The sequence below is a fragment of the Theobroma cacao genome, chromosome 5, assembly GCF_000208745.1.
Source record: "Theobroma cacao cultivar B97-61/B2 chromosome 5, Criollo_cocoa_genome_V2, whole genome shotgun sequence".
In the NCBI taxonomy this organism is placed as follows: Eukaryota; Viridiplantae; Streptophyta; class Magnoliopsida; order Malvales; family Malvaceae; genus Theobroma; species Theobroma cacao.
The window spans coordinates 4,724,677-4,748,320 of record NC_030854.1 but is presented as its reverse complement, the minus strand read 5'-3'; the positions used below and the strand labels follow the sequence as shown (position 1 = coordinate 4,748,320).

Sequence of the window (23,644 nt, the reverse complement as noted above, 5' to 3'; positions counted from 1 at the left end):
TTTTCATTGTCTTGTATCTATTTTGTACAAAGAATTGGTTGATGACTGCTAATGGCTTTTAAGTTGGATATGCTCCGTGGATGTTTCACCTGATCAGTTCTTTTAGCACTATGTAAATTCCTGAAAGCCTGGTCGATTAAAAGGACTTTACATTTGCATCGTTTGCCATTAGTCATGACAAAAACACTTTAATTACCAGAGTAATTAACCAAGTCTTTGAAGGATTTTTTTCATTCTTCCACCAGGATATATATTTCTCCATATTCAATGAGTTTGTCACTGCCAGTAAAATGTCAGAGGTAAGTTTGTGTAGTGAAATTGGAATTCATGGAAGGCGGTTGCAGATAAATATTAACCTCCCTTGATAGACAGACTGTGGCCCTCACAACACTGTCGGCTGATAACTTATTTACAGTCAATCCTTTCCAACAAAAAAGCTCTTGCATTCAATGCAACAAGAACTATATATCATTGTTGTCGCCAAGAAATGTTCATTTTGCAGACTTCATTGATTGATATATTATATAGTCGGTGGGGGAGTTAATAACTAATAGTATAAGATACTAGCCGTCCTTTTTTTGTCATTGAAACTTTTTGGCATATTAACAGCAAAAGAATATAAGAGGCGAATGATCAAATTAACTAAAAAGAATAATACTCGAATCAAAAAGAGTTATAATTCAAAGCTTTTACCTTAGAGCTTAAAATTTGGAATGCTTTAATTAGTTGTAAAACACTTCAAAAATTTCTCCCTTATTGTCTAACTCATTAGCGATGCTAGCTTGTGTATCATAAACGGTATTGAGAACTAACCTTAACCTTTCGTTAGAGGAATAAGAATTATTAAGTCAAAATTAAGTTATTGACATACTCTTACGAAGTATTTACATTTGCTTCAAAAGGCTTACCTAGTCATAAGGAAGTCAAAATTTGTTCTTAAAAGATCATGATAACCATGATTTTTTTGGAGGACAAAAGTAGCTCACTCAAAATTAAAAAGCAGGTTTTAGGCTTTCTTTGATCGATGAAAATGGAAGTGAAAGGGATGAAAATGTTGTCCATCTAATGAATATGCTTCAAGATCACCATTTCAACTTAACAACATAATTGTTGGATTAAAGAGATATTTATTCTTCTTCCTTCCCAAATATCCTTAAGGTTTATAAAGAATGAGAAAAAAGATGTTTAACTTGGTTTGCAAATAATGATTGAGCAAGTCTGTGCAGAATATAGCTAGAAAATGAACAATCCCTGAGTTCCCCACATGCTTGACTAATGCTAAAAAGAAAGTACTAGCTAGTTTTGGTGAATCACAAAGATTCTTTGTAAGACAAGTGCTGGCTTTTGCACAATCACAGCAAATTCAATGAATTATGCTATATCGAAGCTTACATGATGGTGGAAAAGAACATGTTGATGGTGAACTAAAAGAATATCACAATGAAATGTTGACATTAATGAAAAGTGTTGATCTCTGGAGATAAACTTAAAATGCCATAAGCTATGGGCATATGTTTGTGTGTGTGTATGGACTGTCTATGTTTATAGCTACCGAGGTTCCTTTGATCATTTTCAATAAAAGCTTCATTTTTTTTTTCACTTGAAAAGAAAGACATTTTAGAGGAGTGGAAAGAAAAGTACTACTTGTAAATTTTGGACCACCTTTAAAGTTTTTATTTTTTATTTGTTTACTATATGTGTGTAAGAAACATCAACCTCTGGTTGCTAAAATTCATATATGTAAACTCTGCTTATATGGAAACCCCCCAAAATGATTCATGAAATTTAAAGTAAAAGCGACATAAGAACTTTTGTTGGTCTCCTCTTCCACATGCCAACTAAGTTCTCTTACAATCTTATTTCTACATCGACTCCATGACAATATCGACAGGTCAATAGCTTGCATTGAGTATAGAAACTTTAAGTGAAATGCAAGATAATATATGTGAAAAGAAGTCCAGATCTTTTTAAGTGTTGGAAACAATACTTGGATGCTCAAAAACAAATACATATGAATAGAAAGAGATGGATTGCTGCCTTCCCTGGAAGCTTTCACTTTTGCCAGCAAATAAATCTCATGTACATAACTCCATTATGATCTCCCACACATGCGTCGATTGTAGTCTTTCTTTTCTTCCAGACAGGAAACGTACTTAGGAAAGAGTAAAGAAGCTTCCCAACCAGAAGGGACCAAAGAAAGGAGAGACATTGCTGTCATTATCACAGCAAGAAAAGTACCAGTGGCATTCTTGTATCAGCCTTTTTTCCTTCTTCTTCTTCTTCTCCTTATCTTACATGATTTACATCTTTTTCTTTTTTTCCCCCTCTTTCCTGATTCCTGAGCCAAAGCTTGCTTGTCCCAAGGCATAGAGACATTTCCAGTGATTAGCAGTCAAAGGAAACGATATTACGTTACAATAATGGCAAAATGAAGTTCAAGCAAAATCAGACTTTTTGGTGATGCCATTTGATGTGACTGGTTACTGGAATTAACTGAAAATCTGCCATCCCAAAGCTTTACCCCAAATTGGGAGGTCTGCCTTTTTCATCCAGTTGTGTGTATCTTTGGCCAGAAATAGCAAACCCACCACTCCTAGAAATCTGAACACTTTAGTAATATTTTATTAGAGGATCGAATTTATTCAAGTTATAAAAGATTTATCTTCCATATAATAAGCAGCACCATACTAGAAGCCCCTTTTAGGGCTTAGCAGTTTCACGTGTGAATAATTCTTGACCTCTCTTCATTAATTTATTTTAACAAACTCATCTACTTAAACTTGCATACTTGCAACTGGCGTCCCTATTTCAGTTTAGTTTTTGGTACATAAATTAAAAAAAAAATTAAAACAAGAATATATAATGATCACAACCTGATGATTAATTACAAGTCGACGCTCCAATGTCTTCCCAGTGAGTTCTCAGGGCCTTTGCTTTGGTTGTGCTTCCAGGGAAGTTGAAGGGATGGAGATATGTTATCCTGAAAACATCGTACAACAAAACACAATCCTATGGAATATAAGAGACCAATATAACCTGTCACAGAAATGAAGAAGTGAGACTGCCAATGTGAAATGAAGGAAAATTTCGGTAAAATCCTGGAGCAGAATTTATCCTTGGGTAATGACCAGAAAGAGGTTTGAGTGAAGAGTGAACACGGCCACACCATAAATTTGAAGAAATAATAATATGGGATCTAATTAATTTAATTCTTCTACGGACTCCAAATTTTTTTCTGGATGTTGGTTGTCACTGTATTCATGGAAAACCAGTGCACTTAAAAAGGGGAATCAAAGTGTTGATGAACTTGGCAATCAAATGAGAAAGGTTGATGCTTTGTGAATGAAACGATGAAAGCATCATTGCAATCTTACCGAACAGAAAAGCTTGTTTCCAAAAATCAGTCATTGTTGGTCATGCCAGCCAGAGGTCCAAACCAATGCTGGGTTGCTGGACCAATCCATAATTAGGCTCTGGCCCGCATAAAACATTGTAGCACTCAGTCATTACTATAATTATTGATCCCGGCCCATAATGCAACGTTTACCATTCTTATAAATAATCGCTGATCCCGGCCCATACTGCAACACTCAATTAGTTACAAAGTACCAATGTTTTTTCTGGTTTTCTTTTTCTGGCAGTCTAAACCATCATCAACTTTATTGGTCCCACGTCCATAAAAGACATAAAGCCCGTTGTTTAAGAAGATATGGATTAAATTACTCCACAGCTCTTTAAATTATGACATTTCATCAATTTAGTCTCTCTACTTTAAAGTTGATTAATTTAATCATGTATTTTGATATTTTGTGCAATTGAGTTTTTTGTATAACTCCATCTAAATTAACCATTAATGATGTTGATGTGCTGATAACGTGTCAGGCTTTAAAAAAATTGAGAAAAAAATTTTTTTTTGTGATGTCAATTTTTTATGTCAAGTAAGAATCAAATTACACAAAATTATAGAGTATACAAATTAAATTGAACGAAACTCTATAATTAATGAACTAAATTGAACAATGATCTATATTTAACTTGAATTAAATTTTTACTTCATAATTAGCAAATACAGACATTCTATATTCTATCAGGCTTTTTATACTTATAAAAATTTGATCGGAAAAAACCTCTTTAGCCATGTCCAAAAAGACAGCTTCCAAAAGATCAGTAATTCCAATAGTAGTAGATGTGAAGGATGAACATCATCAGAAATACATACTAAGACAAGAGCCATGAGTCCACCGTCAACCAGCTCTTCTGCCCTGGCAGCCAGAAAGTGCTCAATATTTTGGTAAATTGAGCTGAGTACGACTCACCTACTTCTTTCGCAAAATTATTATAATAAATCCTTCCTTAATTTAAAGACATGAGAGTTCTTATCCATCAATTCCTTTGGTGCGTTAAGGAGCCACAGAAGTGCATAAGATGAGTGAACAAAACGAAGAAAAGCTTTGAAGAACAAGCGACCTTGGAAGCGACGTGGTACACCAGCTACAAAGTATTGCCTGTCTGATGGAAGAGATTTAAATAGGGTGTTGAAATCATTTGAGACAATGTCATTGAAAACCACCTAATTCGAGATCGTCTTGATTATTGGTGCCATAAGATTGGTACTTTAATTTACTCTAAATCAAGCTTCTCAGCAATTGCCTCATTGATCAAAACTAAGGCATTCTCAACTCCAACTCTCTGTAAAAGGGCTTTTTTTAAAAAAAAAAAAAAGGGACACACTTTTCGTCATAATTTATATTACTATTTTTAAATCATTAAACAAGTATTAAGGGGTTAGTATTTCTTATCATTCTATTCTTTGTGGATCAGATTTTTAAAGATTTTGCACATTACCAAGCTGTTTTTTTTAGTACTTAATAGAGAAGATTTTGCATTCTTTTACTAGAAAAATGACAAAATCAGAGCGAGAGCAAATGTGCAGTCATTGTATGTAAATGGGAGATCCATACTTCGAAATATGAGAATGACAACTATTATGAAGTAAAAAGGTATAGAATGTGTTGGACATTGGATGTGAATTGGAAGCTGTCTTGTTGGACATGGCTAAAGAGGTATTTTATGATCAAATTTTTACAGGTACAAAATGCCCAATAGAACATAGAATGTGTGCACTTGCTGATTATGAAGTAAAAATTCAATCTAAGTCAAATATAGAGCTTTGTGCAATTTAATTTCTATGGTATAAAATTTTGTTTAATTTAGTCTTTATACTTTATAATTTTATATAATTTGATTCTTATGATGTGAATTTTTTTATTTAACACATTAACATCACGGTGGTATTATTTGACCTTCAACTTTACGTCAACAATCAATTTAAACAGAATTAGATAAAATGACAATTGCAAAAAAATGTCATAATATAAGGACTAAATTGACATTCAACTTCACATAAACAATCAAAGTTGAACAGAATTAGACAAAATGATACAATTGCACAAAATGTCATAATACAAGGACTAAATTGACCAAATATAAAGTAAAATTGCTAATTGAAAAAAATATTACAATACATATACTTGTGGGATACTTTGACCAATGATATCTCAATGCCCCTAGACAACCAAGGTTATACTTCGTTCATACAAAGAAAGGCCTAACTAAAATCTTGAGTTAAAAACCTCATTCATTTAAATTTTAATCAAAATTTTAAATAAATCTATTAATTTTTGAAATGAATATTTTATCTCAAAGAAATATCTTAGACACATAAATTCAATCATTAATCAATTATTAATAATTTCATTAATTTGACGATATGATCATATTAAAATAATAATTTTATCTTTTAGTAATTATTATTATATATTTTTATTAATTAAAAAATTATTATTGTTATTTTTAAATAAAAATAAAAAACAGAGACTACTGATGGGTGCTCCCAACTCCCCAAGAAAGGGGATCAGCAATTTGAGGCCAATCGGTGCTCCCATCTTGGGGTATTCTCCTTGGTGATTTTTATTTTTTTTATTTTTTAATACAATAATAATTTTTAAATTAATAAAAAAACATTTTAATTTTTTTATAATTTTTACATTTTTATATTTTTGAGACAACGTTCATTTTAAAAATTTATAAACCTACTTAAAATTTCAATTAAGAATATTTTACCTTAAAATCTTTGATAAATACGGCAACAATCTGACGTTCCTCGTGAATTTAACTACAAAACAACTAAGCTTTTACCGTGGTAGAAAAATCCAGCCACTGGCTCTCAATCAAAGACCCAACGGCCCTTAAGAGTTCGAAGTAACCAGACTGCTTTCGAGTTTCTTCAAATGTAGGAACTATGATTTAATGAATCAAGACACACGTCTGTTCAAGTTAGCAAGCCAGAAATTAATAGAGAGCCGAGTCATGTTTGTGCCAAAATGCGGTCATCAACTCCATTATAAACGCAGAGAATTTTGTTTTAAACTTAAATAAACAAAAACCATCAACACTCAACGAGCACAAGGCTCCCCATGCTTATTAGTCTGATTTTCACCCCTAAATTCGATGAGTTGCGACAGAAATCAAAAAGACAAAAAGCCCTAAAAGCCTACTATCCATACCGCAATTTACTCTGCAAAACATATGACATAATAGACCACAACCCTAAATTCTTAGTATTTGTAGTCCTTGACATGGAGGCTCTCTGCGGCACCCTCACCAAGCTGTGCATCACCCTTGTAGGTACCAAGAGTGGCCTCGGAGTTAGCCTTGCACCTAACAAGGAGAGCAGCTTGTGCCTTCTTCACATTCTCCTCCTTTCCAGCCCAAGCCTTGAGAGTGCTCTGTTGAAGGGCACGTCCAAATGAGAATGAGAGTGACCATGGCTTCTTGGTCTTGAGCTTGTTCATGGCATTCAAGTTAAGGGTAGCCTCCTCCTCACTCTGTCCACCAGACAAGAATACAATAGCAGGGACAGCAGCAGGGACAGTTCGCTGCAGGGCTCGGACAGTGTACTCGGCAATAACCTCTGGAGCAACTTTTGGGGACTCAGAACCAGGGGTGACCATGTTAGGCTTCAACAGTGTACCCTCAAGCATGACATGGTGGTCATTCAGAGCCTTGTAGCAAGCGGCGAGTACACGCTCTGTCACCTCAGCACACTTTTTAATATCATGTGGCCCATCAACAAGGATTTCAGGTTCGACAATGGGGACGAGGCCACACTGCTGGCAGATGGCAGCATACATGGCCAGACCATTGGCATTTTCTTGGATAGCAAGTTCAGTTGGCTCGTTAACGGCAATCTTGAGCACAGCACGCCATTTAGCAAAGCGAGCACCAGCTTCATAATACTTCTGGCAACGCTGGGCAAGGCCATCAAGACCCTGGGTGAATGTCTCACCATTGGTTCCGTTAAGCTCAACGGTACCCTTGTCGACCTTGATGCCAGGAAGGACTCCACCTTCCTTCAAGATTTCAACAAAAGGCTTGCCTGCAGATCAAAAATCAATATCAGAAATCAACAACAATCCATACATACTAGAAGGAAAAAACAACACGACCAGGTGTTATATGATAATACCAGAAGAGGCTTTTTGGTAGAGGGTTTCCTCAAAGAGAATAACACCACTGAGGTACTGAAGAGCACCGGGAGTGGTGAAAAGGAGCTCACGGAGAGCACGCCTGTTGTCTTCAACATTTTCTACATTAATGCTTGAAAGACGCTTGCCGATTGTGCCGGTAGATTCATCAGCAGCAAGGATACCCTTTCCAGGGGTGCCAATGTAGGCAGCATTTTTAGCAAGCTCCTCTGCATGATTGTTAATAAAAAAAAAATTAGGCCACCAATTCACATAAAAAAGGTTGAGAAACAGAGATCCAACTATAGGAAAAACTGAAGTACCCTCGAGGGTGAATGTATAAGGTTCAGTAATCTCAGATCTGAACAGAAATGCAACCAAGCGAATGATAATCTTTATCAACTTCATCAATCTTCTTATATTAAATTGGGTTATAAACTTGTTTCTTTAAGCACGTCAAGGACTGATAATGAAATTTACAACTTAAAAAATAAATATTCCAAAATATGAAATGGTGAAAAAACGATTGAAGAAATAATAATCAAGTATTTTCCAAAAAAAAAAATGAGTACATGCATGCAGATCTAGATTTTCAGACATCATAACAATGAAGGAAAATACAAGTTGAATGGATTGCAATTAATTTTATAAATTAATAATCAGGAAACCTATTATCGTTTTCTCGATCAAAGAGAAGAATACATGTAAATCCGTTAATACCCACGGAAGATCCGATCAAAAGAAAAATGGGTCGGATCTTCAAAGATCCGAATAAATCTAGAAATCAAAATGAAGAAGCTTCAAAACAGTGCAAAACCCACCAACCCCGACCAGATCTATTTATCAATTATACTAATTAAACAGTAACTATCGAAGCTTTCTCGTCAAACTATCAAACGTCAAAACAGATCAGACAAAAAAAAATAAGATCGATCGAAAAGATCAAGATCATAAAGATAAGATTAGCGCGAAGAAGAAAAAAAAACCATCGAAAAGAAAGGGAAGGAGAATTACCGGCGTATTTGCTAATGAAGCAAGACATGTTTGAAAGGAAAGCTGAGGGGAAGAGGTAAGCAAGAGTTTTGTTTGGAAAGGGAGAGCGAAAAAGAAACAGAGAGACAGGGAAGAAATAAACTGAGCGTAGGGTTTTTAAAAGAGAAAGGAGAGGGTAAAATGGAGAGTGAATGGAAAGTGAGAGACTTGGCAGTGAGGGGCTACGTATTGTCGCCTTTTTCTTTTGTCCTCTTTTTCTCAGTAACGGTGTTCCGCCGTTGGATCTCTTTCGTCGCTGGTTTTTTTAATCTTCCTTTTACTCTTTTGCCCCCCAACTACTTTTGCATTTGCCTCGTGGTAAATTTGGTGCACCTCACCTTTCACTTGGAGGTTGGTCCGTGGGCTGGTTTTTTCCCTCTTTAAAATCATAAATTTCATTATTTATGAAGTTTTTATTTGCGGCAAAAAATATGTATAGGTGAGATTGAACTTATGGGATATTGAATTATTGAAAACTATATCATAAAATAATTGGCACATATAGAAAGGACTATAGGATGAATGATATGAATTTTCTAGCAATAAGGAAACAGATGAGAATATTCCTTTTTCTTTTCATGCAAAAATTTGGATTATATTTCAATATTTTTTTACATTATAAAAAAAAGAATTGTGACAATTACAAAGTGAATTTATTTCATTCGAAGGAAAGAAAATCCTGAAACTTTGTCATCTTTAGAGGGAGGATTTGCCTTTGGGCACAAGCATAGATATTAACGGAAGGTCAAAATTGGGAATACACATAGCAAAAGGCGTTTTTCCAAAACAACTGCGGCGAAATAGGTGGGTGAAGTAGGGGTAATGGTGAAGGACCAGCACTCGAAACTTTAAAAGAAGAGAGAAAGTGCCAGAAACGCCCCAACCAAAGTCATGTGGGGACAGAGGCCTTTTAGGGGCAGCGTTTGGTTTAGAACATGAAAAATTGATCGCGTGCACAAAAGAAACCAAAAAACCAAACCAAATACCGGGGGATTAGGTTGAGGTTTTTTCTCCAAAAAAGAGTATTAGGTTGGGCTTGGCGGTATTTCTCGCCCACTCCTGGTTCTGGTGTGCCTCTTTGCCTTCTTTTTTCTTCTTTCATAATAATTTATGGTGTCTTTGTGTGCCACCTGCCTCTCTTTTCATGCTTTATTCGTAACTTTTCGTGCTCTTTATGAGCACAAACTCGTGTCAAACACAAATTTTCATTATCTTAAAAATGAGTAGCACTTTAATGCGTTGCCAAACGATGCTTACCTTGGTTTTCCAATCTTCAGCTTTCTGATTGAATTGTCAGATGTTTCTGGTTATATTTCTCCTTATAAAAGTACAAATTGTAAAGTATATACATTGTTTCAAATTCAAGAAGGATTCAATTTTTGACATTTATTTGGATTACTTGATTGACAAACTTCCTCCATAGATTTAATGACTTTCCATTTTAACCCATGGATATAATTCGATTTATTTACACCAAAAACAAGAAAAATGATTCTCTCGTTCCTTCCATTTGACTATTACAGTGTAACTTTTGGACTATGAATTTTCATTATAAAAATCGTACTACCATTCTTTTTTGCAATAATGGGTCTGGGTTTGATTAGTTAAAATGTGACAAAAATGGTTGATGCATGTAGTTTTGTTAAAAATAAAAAAATTTCTTTCCTAATATATTTAGCCTGAAAGTTTGACCTCCATATATGACATATGAAACATTGTAAAATATAAACAAATCACTTGGGAAGGGATACTAAACAAGACAATTAAGTAACTGATAAGTGAAAAATATCGGGTAGACAGGCAGCCACCTGAATGCCTTTAATTATTCAATGTATATAGAAAATTGTCCTTTATGTTATATATGTATATATGTTGTCATAAAACAATAAAATAAAAAAATAAAAAAAACAAGTTTGACATACAAGTAAAATTAAATAATACTGCTTGAAGATGTTCTCTATGCTTTTACTCAAAAGCCCAAAGGTGCATGCCACCTACCAAAACACCAATTTCCCGACTCACTACTTATAGGTCAACAAAACGATCCTACTCAAGGTTTCACCAAACCATATTTTGCTACCCCGAAAAACAAAATCCGAAATGAGTAATGACTAATGTGCAAGTTGACACGTGCGAACGTCACTCATCATGCCCAAAACGTTTTATTCCATCATTTATTTTTTAATTGTTGTCTACGAGGCCAACTATATGGTATTCATATTTGAAAGGATCTGTGCATACAGTTTCTCTTTGCCCATTTTGCTAAAGCATCAGAACTTGCAAAATAAACCCAAAATTCTCTGATAATTGACTCGGAATCAATACTAAAAGAGAAAAAAAAAAAATTTATGTGTTTCGTCATTACCAAAACAAAAGCGTGGATCCAACGCAGCTTAAGCTATTAAAAAAAGGTTCAAATGGGTGTGGTCCTGTAAATAGTAGATACTCTCATTTTATGGCCATGGATTTTCCAGCAGTGTGTTTATACTAATACGAGAGCACCATTATTTTAATGTTTAAAACAGATTTGTGTCATCACCTATCACGATAAGCAGTTTGAAATATGAATGATAAATTTATAAGCAGCGTGCTTGATGCAGATGCTGTGTGTGTTGAGTTATGTCAATATTGTGTTTGTAGTTATTGTAATTGCCATCTATTTATTAGAAGATTTTTTTTTTTTAATTCAAGTTGGGAGGAAGAACAGGTCGATGTTGACAATGTACTGCGGCAGTATGTCATGAAAGAGAAAATTTGACTTTAAAATCTCAATTTTATGAAGCAAAGTATGCCTGCTATACCCGATCACAAAGCAAGATGCCAAGATCTAATTAAATATTTTTTTGTTTCATTGTTTTTTTTTGGTAAAGGTTTCATTATTTAATTTAACAAATCGCAAGTTCTTTTTAATTAATTTGAAAATCGGGGTTAATCAAAATAAACTTTCAACAATGATAAAAAAATAGTCAAAATACCTACCAAGTCCTATATTTATACATTTTATTCAATTTCATCCATGTATTCAAAATCAAAATAATTTATTCTCTTAATTTTAAAAATTATTTTAATTTAGTGTCTCTCTATCAACATCTAATTTTACTATTAAAAAAGATTACATCAATATTGACGTGACACCACATAATGATATGACATGTCACGTTATAGCGACCTGATGATATAATAATATCACGTAATACTAATATGATGACGTAATAATGCTGATATGACAATGAATTAAACAAAATGTATAGATATAAGAACTTGGTAGATATTTTGATAGAAAAAAAATATCACTTCGACTAGTAGATGACTACATCATCAAATCACATGTATAGAATACTTAAATTAGCATTGAATTTAAGGACAATTAATTTTTTGTCAAGATTTTAAGTTTTTTGGACTTAAAGTAAAAATTTAAAAGGTTAATTTGAAAGTAATAAAAGATGAGTGACTTAGTTCAACAAACGGGTACCGTGTAAAGTATTTTTAGAGTTTAAATCTTTTTTAAATGAAAATATATTTGATTAAAAGCTAGGTATGCAATTGCATAACTAGCATAGTGCTATTCTTTAGAGGGGAGAAAGAAATGAATGAACAAAGTCAATACTAACTCCCAAAAAGGTAGGAGTTCCTAAAGTGCCTAGGCAAAAAAAGTCTCAACAAATTGATTACTAGTAGTATTTAACAAGGCAGAAATAATTAAAAGTTAAATTGGGAACCATTTAACATAATCGTAGAGATATTTCAGAGTAATGGGCTTGCAGTACCGGGCCATAAGTACAAAAAGCCTTGCGTTGAGAGTCCATCCTAGCACAAGTTAAACAGTGGACAAGGGTGGATCTTTTTGTAGTCACAGCCCTCAAAATTTAAAAAAAAAAATTATTTATCATATAAAATTTTAAAAAAATTTTATTTCTCATATAAAATTTTTAAAATTATATATATATATTTTTAATGACTTCTTCAAAATATTTTTTTTATTTAATTATTAATATAAATAAAAAATAACAAAATGACTCCACATATCTTACTCAACTTTACCCTTTTAACTTTCAAGTATCTCCACATCTCTTTCTCTCTCTTTCTTTTTCTCTTTTTCATCTCTTATGTTCTTTTCATTTTTTACTCTACTTTCTTATCCAGAACTCATCACAAAAACACACTACATTTTTCAAAAAAGATTTATGAGCTTGCCAACTTGGACAAAGAAAGACGAAGACCAATAATCACCATTGTGTGAAATTAAAAAAAAAGTAAAATTTTCTTTTGTCTTCTTCTTTCATTTATATTGTTATATTTTTTTTTATTTTTTTTCTATTTCGTCATATGCTTTAAGTCTTTATAGATTTTCTTCTTCACATTTCTATAAACTATCAATCACATACTTCTTTCTTTTTTGTTATGTCAAACGTAGGTTCTATCTTCTACTTGCTATATTTTTTTTTTTTTTATTATATGAATTTTATTTCCTATGATTTTAATCTTTAAAAATTAAAAAATTATGATATAATTCTCAAATATGCGTTAAACTACCATGGAAAGCAAGGACTCAAATGACAGAGAAATAAGAATGGAAGTTTCAAACATACAAGAGATGAAATTGCTTGTAAATAGAATTCTTAAATAAAGACTAAACGCACCATGTTGACGCAAAGGCAAAGGACATAACAAGAAGGAAGCATAAACGATAACGTTTCATTTAAAACCAAAATGTTACCGTTAATCATTCTTTAATTGGTAGTTAGTTTATACAATTTTTTTATTTTTCGTTTTCCCCTTTGTACATACTTGTATATAAACAACTAAACTCTGTAATTCTCTTTCGGTCTTTTATTTTTTTATGAATGAAGAAAAGCATTCCCAAACACTCTCTCTCTTTCATCATGGTATCAAAGCAGATGAAGTTCCTAAAGGATTTAACAAGGGAAATTCATAGACTCTCACAGTAGCTATTGGTTTGCTACAACCTTCATTCATCATCATCATCATCCAGATCCCCAGTAAGTTGATATCATCCTTCCCTTTCCTTGCATCAGATTTCCTTTTAGTTTTTTATTGAATTATGTCAAAATCAACTACTTCAACCCCTCAAATCTCACAAACCTCCAATGAATCAAGGTAACAAATATCTCCTATTGCAGATCCACAATCGCTTTACTATTTACATCATACTAATCGTCCAAGATCAGTTATGGTTACCCCCAAATTGACCACAACCAACCATGTAGCATGGAGTCATTCTTTTTCGCTTGCACTGTCCATTAGAAATAAAATAAGCTTCATAAATGGTACAATAGTGAAACTTGAATCACAAATCCCATTTACCCTTCCTGGATTAGGTGTAACAACCTTCTGGTAGCATGACTTTTAGAATCTATTACACAGCCTATAACATCAACAATACTTTATATGGACTTTGCAATGGATATTTGGAACACTCTCAAGCAAAACTTTGCTCAACTAGATGACACTAGAGTTTGTAACCTATAATACAGACTAGGAAGTATAACCCAAGGCTCAAGGACTGTAGATACTTACTTTATAGAATTGAAGGGAGTTTGGGAAGAATTGAAGAGTTTTAGGCCCTTACCACATTACAAATGCAAAAAATGCAATGTTAATTGCTTCAAGGTTTATAGTGACCAGTATCAGAAGGACACGGTCTTCAAGTTCTTGAATAGGTTGAATGACTCTTTTTCTGTTTTGAGGTCATAGATCATTCTCATGGACCCTATGCCAAGTTTGGACAAAGTTTATAGTCTTGTTTTAAAGGAGGAAACTCAAAGGACTTTGATGATTCAAATACAACCACCGCTAGAATCTTCAGCTATGCTGACTATTGTTGATTTAAGTAAAAGAGGCATAAAAGATTTACAGTGTTCACATTATGGGAATAAGGGTGACATCAAGGAAAAGTGTTATAGACTTGTTGGATTTCTTCAGGATTTCAAGTTTACTAAAGCCAAAGTCAACTTTAGGAAAGGAGAGTTAATGGCAAACAGTGTTACAGGCTTGATTGACACCTAATTGCAAAGAACACAGTCGGAATAAAAAGATGATTCAGCTGGTAATGGTTTTATGTCCCAACTGTTAGTAATCAAACTGCAGGTCAATAAGCTTATGGAGCTCTTAAGTGAGAATGGGATTACTTGTAATGATGGTAAGGTTTCTTCACCAAAGAATCATCAGAACAAACCATCCTTGATCAACTTTGCCTTTGTAGGTATTGTCTCCAATCAGCCTTATTTTGATACTCCCAATAACCTACCTCATAGTTTTAGACATATCAATAATCTTGTGATTAAACAAAGTAGCTAGATCATGGATTTTGGTGCCACAGATCACATTGGTTATTCTTTAGACAGGTTCATTTTAATTGAACCAATTAATGATCATTTTGTTCACTTACGAAACAATGGTAAAGCACTTGTCACTCACATAGGAACTGTTAAAATTACACCCTTGTTAACACTAAAGAATGTCTTGTGTGTGCCTAGTTTTAATTTCAATCTTATGTCAGTAAGTGAGTTAGCCAAGTTAAAAAATTCATGCCTTTTTTTCACTGACTCATATTGTGTAATTCAGGACCTTCCATCTTGGAGACTAATAGGGGCTGCTATTGTGTCTTCAGGGCTCTATGTGATGCAAGATAGCCAAGTTGAATAAGATTTTTCTCATTTCTATTTTAAAAACTTTGTTAATAACTGTTTTGTTCTTACTGTAAATTCCTTCCAATTAGGATACATAGACTTTGACCTTAAGCATTTTAGATTGGGACATGCCCCAACAAAAAAAATTAAAGTGTTGCATCAAAATTTTCTAGAAATTAATTGTTCAAATGATTTACTTTGTGAAATCTGTCCAAAGGCCAAGCAAAGGAGATTACCATTTCCAACTCATGTTCAAAACATCAAAACAGCTTTTTGAAATAGTTCATGTAGTCATATGAGGACCATGTGAAGTCCTTACTTTAAATGGTCATAGATACTTTCTGACTATTGTTGATAATTTTCAAGATTTACATAGATATATTTGATGAAAAACAAATCAAAGGTATCATCAATTATACCTATTTTTGCTAATATTGTTCAAATAGTTTAATGGTTTTATAAAATGTCTAAGAACAGATAATGGAAAAGAATTTGAACTTACTAATTTTTACAATAAAAATGGTATTTTTCATCAATTATCCTATGCTGGCAGACCACAACAGAATGGTGTTATGGAAAGAAAGCATCAACACATCCTAGTTGTGGTTAGAGCCTTAAGACACCAGTCAAATGTACCACTTAGTTTTTGAGGGGATGTAGTCTTAACTGCTGTACATATCATAAACAGGGTGCCTACCAAAGTCTTTTAGAATAGGTCGCCATACGAGATACTCTTCAAAATGCCTCCTTCATTTAGTCATTTCAAAGTCTTTGGATGTTTGTGTTTTGTTTCCACACAAACACATCATAGGAAGAAGTTTGATACCAGGGCAAATAAATGACTTTTTGTAGGATATATGAACCATGTCAAAGGATACAAAATGTATGATCTTGAGGCACATAAAGTCCTAGTGTCCAGAGACATTGTTTTTCATGAAGATACTTTTCCTTTTTAGTCTTAAAAACATGACAGACAAAATTTCACATTTAATCAAACACCTGGTGTGCATATTGTCCCTTTTGACAATTTTGATAGAAATCATACAAATTTTCATTCACCTGACCTAAACCAATCTGAATTATGTTTTAAAGAGCCTTCACCACTTACAGAACAACTTCATACATCAAGAAATGATGATGCTTCCAATAATTCATCATTTAGTACTGATTTGCTCATCAGTGACAATACTAATCAACTTGAACTAGACCATGACATTGACTCAATTATGCCAACCAGAAAAAGCACAAGAATAAGAACCATACCAAAGTATATGAAAGCTTACCAAATTAATCTACTTTTTCACACAAATACCATCACCTCACATCCTATATCTAAATTCATTTCATCACATAAACTATCAAGTGCACATAAAGCATTCACTATTTCATTATCAAACATACAAGATCCTATGTCTTACCATCAAACAGTATCTCATTCACATTGAAGAGATGAAATGGCAACTGAGCTGAAAGCTTTAGAAGAGAATGGCACCTGAAGCATAGTACCATTACTTGCAAATTGTCATACTGTTGGCTGTAAGTAGGTATACAAGACCAAATTAAATGTAAAAGGTGAAATAAAAAGGTATAAGGCAAGATTAGTTGCCAAAGCATACATTCAAGTGGTTGCTTTTGATTATTAAGAGACTTTCAACCTTGTGGCTAAATAATCCACTGTCAGAATTTTCTTTGCTCTTGCAGCTGCAAGGAATTGGACGTTATCCCAGCTAGATGTCAACAATGCATTCTTGCATGGAGACCTTGATGAAGAGGTTTACACGGAGCTACTAGAGGGATATACAGTCAAGAGGGAGCATCCAAGTAGATCAAAGTTAGCCTGCAAACTTCATAAATCTCTATATGGTAAGCCTCAAGACAATGGAATGCTAAGCTAACATCATGTATCATTCACTATGGGTTCAAACAGTTAATGTCAAATTACTCACTATTTACTATGAACACAATTGATGGTGAATTCATTGCTTTATTGACATATGTTGATGAAATCTTAATTGGCAATACTACTACTCAAGCTGCAGTAGTAGTAAAGGAACACTTAAGCTCATAGTTTAAGCTTAAAGACTTAGGGACAATAAAGTACTTCTTTGGTTTAGAAGTGTCAAGATCACTAGAAGGCATTTCGATATGCCAAAAAAAGTATACATTTGATTTGTTACAAGAATATGGACTGCTTGGAACTAAGCCAGTCTCAACACCCATTGATTATAATATGAAGCTAACTAAAGCAAGCAAAGAAGATGAACTTGCTGATTCTTCCAAGTACAGACAGTTGGTGGGAAAACTTCTTTACTTGACATTTACAAAACCTGATATTTCTTATGCAGCATAGACTCTTGCTCAGTTCATGGATAAACCAAGTAGAAAACATTATATGGCAACCTGTAGAGTATTGAAATACTTAAAGGCAGCACCTGGCCAAGGTATATTGATGAAAGCAAAGTCAGATTTGAAAATGTAAGCCAATTTTTTTTTATGAATGAAGAAAATCATTCCCAACCATTCTTCCCCTTTCATCAGTAGTGTTGGACTGTTGCTTAAAATTTTATTAACTTATTTTTTTTATTAATTATGATTATATAAGAGAAAATTATCTTGAGTATATTTACTTTACGTTTTATATTTAGTTGAAAGGAAATTATCTTAAGTATATAAAAGAAAATCATTTTGATTATTTAGTCTTTAAACAATTTTGATTATATAAGAGAAAATTATTAATCATATACATTGTATTTAACTATTTTTATTTTATACATTGTAATTTTATATTTAATATTATAAGTTTAAATAGAAGTACACTAAAAATATTAGAGGTTAATTGTATTAATTTTTTTCAAATTTGATTAAAATATGAGTAAATTAAAACAATAAATAATTTTATTTTTTTTTTAAAATACAAATCATCCAAATGATTTTTTTTTTATACTTAAACCACTGACCCTCAATGCTCCGATAACGGAAAAAGAGAAATTTGCTGGAAAAACATATAGATAGATAGCTGTGAATGTGGAGTGTGGGACAAAACGAAAGCAGTTGCAAATTGGCAACACATGCAGCAGACAAAGTGGAAGGGACAATAAGCTGCTTTGTGAGGCCTTGTGGCTAAGCCCAAGCACACAGCCCACACTGTTGAGCTTTGAATGAGACAGCGACAAACTTTATATCTTGCGCACGGCCGCATAGGCATTGGATGAACTAGAAAGTGACCACCTCTCTTTATATTTATATCCCAAGCTTATTTTTCCAGCACATGTGGTCGACATGGGGCGAGCCTATTGCCATTAATTACGGCAATTGGCAAGTTGGAAATCATGCCCAAATCCGTACACAAATTCTGTGTTGACCACATCCAATGATGAAATTTTCTTGTTTGAAGATATAATTACTCCAAATCGAATCTCAAATTATGAGTTTTAGACCTTTACATCAAATTAATCTATCTAAGATAACCCTTTTATGTGTTATAATTTCAAAGTATCAACCCAATCTAATCTTTTCACCCAAAAAAAAAGAATCCAATCTAATCCAGGATGTCATTAATCAAAGTATAACTCAAAAAACTTGTTATTCGGGTCATCCTTTGCAACAACATTGGGAAAAAAAGGAGGCTAAGCTCATTTGGGCAAGGGAGTCCAAAGCCAAGTGATAATCTACTAACCAGGACTGGACCAAATTGATTACAAGTTGCATCGATTTGGTACTTGCAATTGCAAATATGTTTGGTCAAGAAAGAAAGCGCCTCCAGATGTTCCTATTCAATATTTTTTTTTGTTAAAATTTAAAAATTGTTGTCGTCTCTCTATTGCAAAGTAAATAAATAGTAAATAATTGTTGTGTCTTGTCAAAATGTACACAAAAATTAAATATTACTTTTAGATTATTAATATATCAAGCAACCAATTATGGTTGAAACATGTGCAAATTAAATATATAAATTTTTATTGTAATTAATATTTTTTATTTATTTTAAGTAATAATTATATATATATATATAAATATATATATTTTTAATATATAAATAATTGAAGTTTTATAATTTATAATACTATTATAATTAAGAAATTTATCTGGTTTGTAAAATTTATCTTATTTTTTATAATAAAATTTTATTAATATTTATAATAAAAAATATTTTAAAATGGCAAATTAAAAATATAATGAATAAAAGTGTTTGTTTTCATCAATTCAAAAATTTTTCAACATCTATACTTTCATATATATTATAGAAGAAAAATGAATTAAAAGTAAAAATTTATATTATTTCCAAGAACCCAATCTGAACTTAAAAAACAAAATCTTTCGATGATAAGTGTCTAAATGAATTATCGAGTATCACCACTAAAATTACCAAAGACATGATTATCTGAACAAAATATTAAAACTTCCATTCCAATTAGCTCAAAAACGTTTTCATGTAACATTGGAGCAACTTTTTTATAGTTGAAAAACAATTGAAGCATATCAAATTGTTGATAGTAAACGGGAATGACAACAACTAAAAATCTTTTTTTTTTTTTTTAGCTTCATTTAAATGAAGATGTTACTTCAATCTTCTTTTTGTATGTATTTTATGGCATGGATCCCAGCCTATGTTGAAAGGGAGAGTTGTGATATTAGATGAGACAGAATTGGAATGGGCCAAGTCCCAAAAACAAAATTTATGATCATTATCGAGGGCAATAAACAATGGAGGTTTGAATAGGTGGATTAAAGCTTGATTTGTTCACACTGGCCTTCCAAGGCTGAATTGTGGGGTATTGCTCAGGATTTCATTCTGCCTCATTATTGAGTGTTGGATTTTGCTACGGCTGTCTAATTTCTTAAGCAAGGAGTGGAAAATTATCATCCTTGTGACTTGTCATAACCTAATCCAATTTTTTTTAAAAAATAATATGTAATTAAGTTAAACTGTTAGTAACAAATAAGTGAAATCGATTCAATTCCTTATAATTTATGAACCTTGCTTGATTTTATAATTGCTCTAAAAAATTACTTTCATTATATAAATCCAACGAATCAAAGTAAAGCATATTGTTATTAAAATTGGTATACAAATATGTGTATGTGTATTGGAATAGATATATGCTGTGATTTCTCTGTGCGTTATAAGGTTGATTGTGGGAGGGCTTGAGCCATATTTACAAGGAAAGCAAATACCATATGAATTCACTACAAAGGAATGTAAATTTGAATCATGCAAATAAAATTTGGGAATAGATAAGGTTTCCCAAGTTTTTAATCTATTTTCCCTAAGAAGAATTCTTTCGTCCAATAGCTAGTGTCACCTTTTAAGTACCTTATAACATAAAAATTTAATCTTTGATATGATTAATCAATTTAAATTAATCATGGGTTTGAACTGAAAATTATAAAGATGACAACCTTTTGATCTATGCTTTTTTCATTTGTAATTTTCATGCATTTAAAATAAAAAAGTCCAATGTAAAAATGTTGACATAAAAAGTGAACGCTAATTTAAATTAATCAATTAATATTTTGATCCATTTACTAATTCAAAACGAATACCTCGAAAATTCCTTTGGGAGCCCATATTCGCAAGACAAATTAATATTCATACATGTGTAGATAAAATCAAACAAATTAAAAATACTACTTGTACATTAAGATATTAAATTCCTGGCCATTACTTTTTTATTTTGGTGAAAGTTATCAAGGTTTATAAAATATCCTTTCCTTGGGGTCGAGCTCTATTTTCTGGCAGAGGCTTATGCAGGTGTGTCGCTCTTTCCTGTTTCTGTTTGGGTTTAATCAGGCAAAACGGGCAAAGAAGAAATAACCCTTTTCTCCTTAGGAGCTAGGAATTGCATCTTTGGTTCCATTATCCGAAAAAACATCCCCTCTAATCTGTCACAAAGTAATGTAGGAAACTATCAATTCCCATTGGTTATGGTTGATTCAGAATCCAATCAGTTTCGGTTCTATAATCTAAACATGTGGCTCCCTAGCATTTGAATATGACCATTGCTTCTTTATTTGACATAACATGAATGAAAGAGACAAAAAAGTTATTGTCTTAATTATCCAAAAAAAAAAAACAGAGTTATTGTATTCATAGGGATCTATCTAACAGTGCAATGCCTCGCCAGGGCAAACCACGCTCCATAGTCCCTTGACTTGCTCAATGTTGTAAAGAAAAAGGAGAAAGGAACAAGAGCAGAGGAGAGGGAGGAAGAAGAAAGACGGAAATGAGGGCCAGGGTGAAGAGAGTTTCTTTGAAAGCTTACAAACTTTGCCTGTGCAACAATAAGGCGAAGAGAGATAGAGATGGTGAAGCAATGAAGAAGTTTCATTTACAATTCAATCAATATAACTCTAAAATTCATTTCCTCCACTCCAAGTTAAGCATATAATTTTCTATCATCAGAAGATTAACAATCTATCTTCTTTAATATTTAAAAATCTACAATAAAAACTATTTTTCTTTAAAAAAAAAAAGAAAAGAAAAGCACTTCAGATCATACTAAAAAAAAAAAATCTATCAAACAAATAACAAAAGAACTAGTCAGGACTCTTACAAGCACAGATCAACAAGGAGAACTCAGCTCTTTCTTTCTCCTTCTGTTCCAGGCTGCCCTTTTCCTCCAACCACAGCCTGCTATCCAACCCACTCCTTGTTCTGAACATGAAGACAGCATAGCCAGATGTTTGCTTAAAGAGCCAGTCATGCAAATCCCACATCATATCCACCAACAATCCGTCCAAAAAAATTATTTGGTTGCCTCTGAAATTCCATCTCAATCTCTTCACTTGGAAAATCTTCTTCTGGTCAATGCAGACAGACAATACAGGATTTCTCCACCCTTCTTCTTCTCCACTGCACTTGATTAAAATGTCATGAGCCAATCCTGTATCACAGAATTGTGCCTTGGTTGAATAAACAGTACTGCCCGAGAAATTTTCGCTTCGTGAAACCAATGAGAATTTTGCAGCTGGTTGTCCTGATTGAATCTTTTCAATTTGTAATTCTTCATTCATATCCCCAAGAAGTAGACAGAGTTCTGAGTCAACTAAAACTATGACAGAAAACCTGGTACTTGGTTCAGGTCCATTGATATACTGGGCATCAGAAACGTCCCAAAAGACCTCAATCTCTGAATTGCAAGATTTGAATGTTTTGTTGCCTTTGTTCTTTCTCAGCTGGTGAGAATTGGACTTGAATTTGGATGGAGTAGAGAGGCTTTCGTCAACATTGATTATTAGGCCTTGGCCTATGAGGTTGTTGCACCATGTGAGGGTGATCAGAAGGTTTCTTTGAGAGGAGAGTTTAGCTTTGTATATACATGTTATAGCATTTGGGGTTGAAGGGGCAAGGTTGGGAGAGAGATAGGCCTGAGTTGAAGGGCCTGAACAATAAGAATCTGACACTTTGATGGCATGTTCACTATAACAGGATGCTATGCTTCTCATTGTTGAGAAAATCCCAGAAAGAAAGTGAAAAGGAAGATGGAAATCGAGGTCTTTTTTTTTTTTGGTTGAATTCTATTTAAATATATGCAGGAGAGACAGAGAGGCAGAAAGAAGGAGGTGTTACTCTTCCTTGCCTCTAGCACAAGAAAATTGAAACATTGATTAATTACTCTTCCTTATCTATGCTACTGGAAAACAATTGGAAGATTGAAGGAGACAAAAGATCAGTACTCTCCTCTGAGTTTTCCCATGTGGACTGTCTTTTCTAGTTCCTAGTGGGAAAAAGGAAAGAAACAAAAATATGCCATAAAAATGAAAAGGAAAAAAAAATTAAAATCCATGTTCCAAGCCAGCCGTGTACATTAAATACGGTTCTTTTAACCTTAAATTTTTCTTCATCAAATATAAAAGCCAAAACCATTACTTTTTGTTCTTTAGCTTTCATGTGCTTCTTCATTAGAATAATTAAGAATCTAATTAAATTAACATCAATTAAACTTTTGACTTGATCCCACACTAGCAATAAAAAAACATAAATCTCAATTCTCAACTAATCAAAATTATACATAGACGCAGTTATGAAAATTTGGCTACTAGCTCCTAGTCCTTCTGCAACAATATATTAATAAACTAAATATAATATAGGATTAATGAGAATACTAATCAAGTTCAAGGTAGGGGATTTTGATAAATACCCTTGATAAACACATGGGATTGGAGGGGGTGACTTTGAATGCTATCGGATAACATGGCCTGGACTGATGGTGATGATGATGAATCGGTGATAGTGATTTTTGGGCCCACAAATTAAAATCTGCCTTCAGATTCACCTACTACAGCTAAAGACAACAGTGACTGAAGGATCCCCCATGCCTTAACCCTAGCTACCCTATTCTAACTGCGCATTATGGTTTATTAACCTCCATTTCTCCCACACCATCAGTTACAGAATAAACCTCACCTTTCAACTTTCATGTTCTGAATGGAATG

At 33.1% G+C, this 23,644-nt stretch overlaps 3 protein-coding genes across 3 annotated transcripts; all 3 read right to left on the bottom strand.

The window, feature by feature from the left end:
• Positions 2,885–4,741, bottom strand: LOC108661916 (probable S-adenosylmethionine-dependent methyltransferase At5g37970). Its single transcript, XM_018120905.1, has 4 exons — positions 4,730–4,741; positions 4,367–4,570; positions 4,220–4,279; positions 2,885–2,980 (listed from the first exon to the last, which is right to left on the bottom strand). The coding sequence occupies exons 1-4, from the start codon at positions 4,739–4,741 to the stop codon at positions 2,885–2,887; spliced, it is 372 nt and encodes a 123-aa protein (XP_017976394.1).
• On the bottom strand, positions 6,373–8,695 carry LOC18598162 (fructose-bisphosphate aldolase cytoplasmic isozyme). The gene is made up of 3 exons (XM_007027565.2): positions 8,541–8,695; positions 7,529–7,756; positions 6,373–7,438 (listed from the first exon to the last, which is right to left on the bottom strand). The coding sequence occupies exons 1-3, from the start codon at positions 8,566–8,568 to the stop codon at positions 6,618–6,620; spliced, it is 1,077 nt and encodes a 358-aa protein (XP_007027627.1). The 5' UTR covers positions 8,569–8,695; the 3' UTR covers positions 6,373–6,617.
• On the bottom strand, positions 21,699–22,952 carry LOC18598161. The gene has a single exon (XM_018121174.1). It carries the CDS (start codon positions 22,652–22,654, stop codon positions 21,746–21,748), a length of 909 nt encoding a protein of 302 aa, XP_017976663.1. The 5' UTR covers positions 22,655–22,952; the 3' UTR covers positions 21,699–21,745.